At 34.7% G+C, this 3,401-nt stretch overlaps 1 protein-coding gene across 1 annotated transcript; it reads right to left on the bottom strand.

Annotated features, from left to right (window-relative positions):
- Window positions 1-246: 246 nt before the first annotated feature.
- On the bottom strand, window positions 247-1,947 carry LOC129888565 (transcription factor TCP9-like). Its single transcript, XM_055963524.1, has one exon. It carries the CDS (start codon window positions 1,628-1,630, stop codon window positions 527-529), a length of 1,104 nt encoding a protein of 367 aa, XP_055819499.1. The 5' UTR covers window positions 1,631-1,947; the 3' UTR covers window positions 247-526.
- Between the last annotated feature and the right edge of the window lie 1,454 nt (window positions 1,948-3,401).

The raw sequence follows: 3,401 nt of genomic DNA, 5'->3' as shown, positions 1-3,401 counted from the left end.
CAGTGGAGCGAAGACAATCAATATAAAATATCTTTCGATTTTGATAGAATTTGTTTTTTCTACTCTCATCGTCCCACAAACATTGTAATATTTTTTTAAAATTATTTAGAGTATGCAATAAAAGACCAAATGTAGATGCCTATTAAGTGCAAAAGTGACATATTTGGTTTCCACTTCAATGGATTAGACTTTAGGGCTTTAAAGATATGGCAATTCAAATTAAAAAAAATAATACAAATTGTCAGCTCTACAATAAACAGATATATGATTTATTTGAAATTACCTGAAGAGAGTTGCACATCATTCAACTTCTAATTAACATTAGTTTAACAAAAGCAAAAGAAACAAAAAAAAAAGTGAATTGCTAGTGTCCTCTAATTTGTACATAGAGAGTATCATATTTGGCCTAAAAATCTGTCTCTGTCTTCATTGCTACTGATGAATTATGATGTAGGATCGATCACTCGAAACAATTTTAAGCCATAGGCCTTCTTGATCGCCCATTAACCCGTCATCTCTATCTTCATCATGGCTTTGAAGATGTAACTTGAGCTTCTTGTTGATGATTTTCACTTCGACTCAACAACTGTAGCTCTTTTCTATCATAAATCTCAAGTGAAAAATCTCTTAGCATATGAGGTTTAACATCATTATTGTTGTTATTTCTATTTGTGCTAGAACTTAAACTAGCTGGAGCCATGCTAGACTTATTCGACCCAACTTTAGGCCCCGTAGTTGTTGCTACTGCATTATTCATCGCTAACGGTCCTGCCATCATTCCTGGTGCAACTGTTGCAGCCACTAATGATGATATTGACCTCGTAGCCAAATTAAAAACAGGTGTCCATAATTGAGGATACTGCAAGACGTTATTATTGTTATTGTTGTTGTTATTGGTCATGTTTACTTGAGACGGTGGGACCGTAGCTGGTATCATCCAAATGGCATTGGATGGTACCATCATACCCCCATTGCTCATAGCCCATATGGGTACTAGTCCCGGCGGAGCAGTGGCGGTGGTTATTGTCGCCGGTGTGGTTGTAACCGGAGCAAATTGTGAAACATTTTCTGCATTTCTATTCAAACTTCCCACATCAATGAACTCTGAGTTTGTTGATTGCCTTCTACGTTTCTGAGGATGGTTCTCGTCGATTTCTCGATTATTCGTCGGAGAACTCGTCGGAATCTTAAGCGTCCCGTTGACAGAAATTGCTATCGCCGGTACAGTTCCGGTACCGGTAGCTTCAATAATAGATTGCTCCGCATGTTCAAGCAACCACCGAACAGTTTCTCCGTCTGACTTGTGACCTAGTTCTCGGGTCAACTGAAAGATCCGAGCCGCACATGTAGCAGGTATTCGGATCCTCCGCCCACGGCCCTCTACTTTTGTGTGGCGGTCCTTGGTTGAAGACCGTCGCGGAGCGGAGGCAGCAGCCACCGGCATAAGCATTGACGGAACCAAAGTATGATGATCGGAATCAAACGATTCTTCTTTCATAGCCGAAAACACCACCTTTTTCTCATCGGCAACTGTATCACCGTCGATTTTCCGGTCATTCAGATCCCCACCGGCGCCGTTGCTGAGCTCGGAAGTTCCACACTCATCATCTGGGTCATGATAATTCGACATATTTTTTAGAAATTATTTGCACTCAAAATTGTTCAAATGGGAGACGAGAAAAAAAAAGAAAAGAAAAGTGGAGCAGTGGAAAATGGAGGAAGAAGGATGAATCAGACGGTTGAAGTTGAAGAGGTATATAAGGGAAGAGGTAGTGTGATGATGACACGTGTAAGGGTAAGAAAAGTATGACTTTTTCTGTGTGGACCATACTGCCACAAATGGTCCTACAATTGGTGTACGAAAAATGGATCTAAAAATGTGGCCCTCCCTCACCCCTTCAATAGTGTAAGGTCCCCACCATAATGAGGGGCATGAATTGGCATACTCTTTCTTTTGTTAATTAATATTAACTGATCCTTTGGCACAAGAGATAAGAGGTGATAATTTTAAAAAAACTATAATTTTTTTTATTTTGTATTTAGTCAGAGGTATTTGTTAATCTCGAGATAATCTATTTTACTATATATACTATAATGATGGATACATTATCTTAAAAAATAATGAAATAATTAATCACATAATATATTTTAATCAATGAGATAATTTTGTCAATCTAATCCATGTTACCAAATAATCCCTAATACATGTCTTCTTAAATGATCAAATATGTTAAAACAAAGGCTTAATACATAGTGAATTCTTTAAACTTGTGAGGATATTCCATTTTAACACTCTAACTAAGGCATGTCTTCCATCTGAACTCCTCAAATTCTACTAAAATGTTATTCAAAATTTGAAGATTTTTTTTTTTTTTTGCATTTTTTATTCGTTTATTAAATAATTAAGTAAATCATATAAAATATATTATCTATTTTAATTATACAGATCAAAATATTTAAAACTTTCTGTGAGGGAAATTCAGAATAGGGGGATAGAGTAAGAAAAATCATGAACTCATGATGTCAATATATGTGATTTAGTCCTCATTTTGACACTGTTATAGTGTCCATTTATGACCTCATTTCTCCATTTTGGAATTTTTATGACCTCATTTCTCAACCAAGTTCTCACAACCTTCTAAACAAGAGTGAGTTCATACTTCATTGGATGTTTGGGGAGAAGATTCATCTTCAAATCTTCCCTTCCTTTCAAAGTTTTGTATTTTAAATTCCCTCAATTCATTTTATCGAGCACAAATAATGTGAATCGAGTTTATTGTACATTTAGTATACAACGTCAAGTCATTTTGTTTTCCCTTATCGATGATGTGTTTACAAGTGCACACATATATATTTTAAAAATTAATTTTACATTTTTTATTTATTCTTAATAACAAGCTTTCATATCATAGAGATGTCTATGACATGTTTAAGATGGATAATTTTCATGTACACTCAATATAGTAGGGTTAATTACCTATTATACCAGTAATATCATTTATACAGAAGATAATAGATCCCTTTGAGAATTCAATTCCTATTTTTATGCATAATTACATGGAAAATATAGTTTCTTTTTTCCTTCTTTTGCTACTCACAATCACCTAAGATTGAATTCCTTTGTGAATTCAATCCCTATTTTATGCATAATAATATGGGATATGCCATTTTCTGTTTTCCTTCTTTTGCTACTGATCACGATCTTTCTTTCTCAAAAAAAGAAAAAAGAAAAAAGAAGAGGAATTTTCAAAAATAGCAAACACTTGAAATATAACTAGGTTGCTTAGCTACAGTTTGTCTAATTACATTTCATAGTTATAGTTCCAGTTGTTATGTCAATTTCCTTTTGTATATCTCGCTACATTATACAAATTTGACTTTTCTGCTTATATATCTCGCTG

Source organism: Solanum dulcamara, chromosome 5, assembly GCF_947179165.1.
Source record: "Solanum dulcamara chromosome 5, daSolDulc1.2, whole genome shotgun sequence".
In the NCBI taxonomy this organism is placed as follows: domain Eukaryota; kingdom Viridiplantae; phylum Streptophyta; class Magnoliopsida; order Solanales; family Solanaceae; genus Solanum; species Solanum dulcamara.
This window is presented reverse-complemented; position numbering and strand designations above follow the sequence as displayed.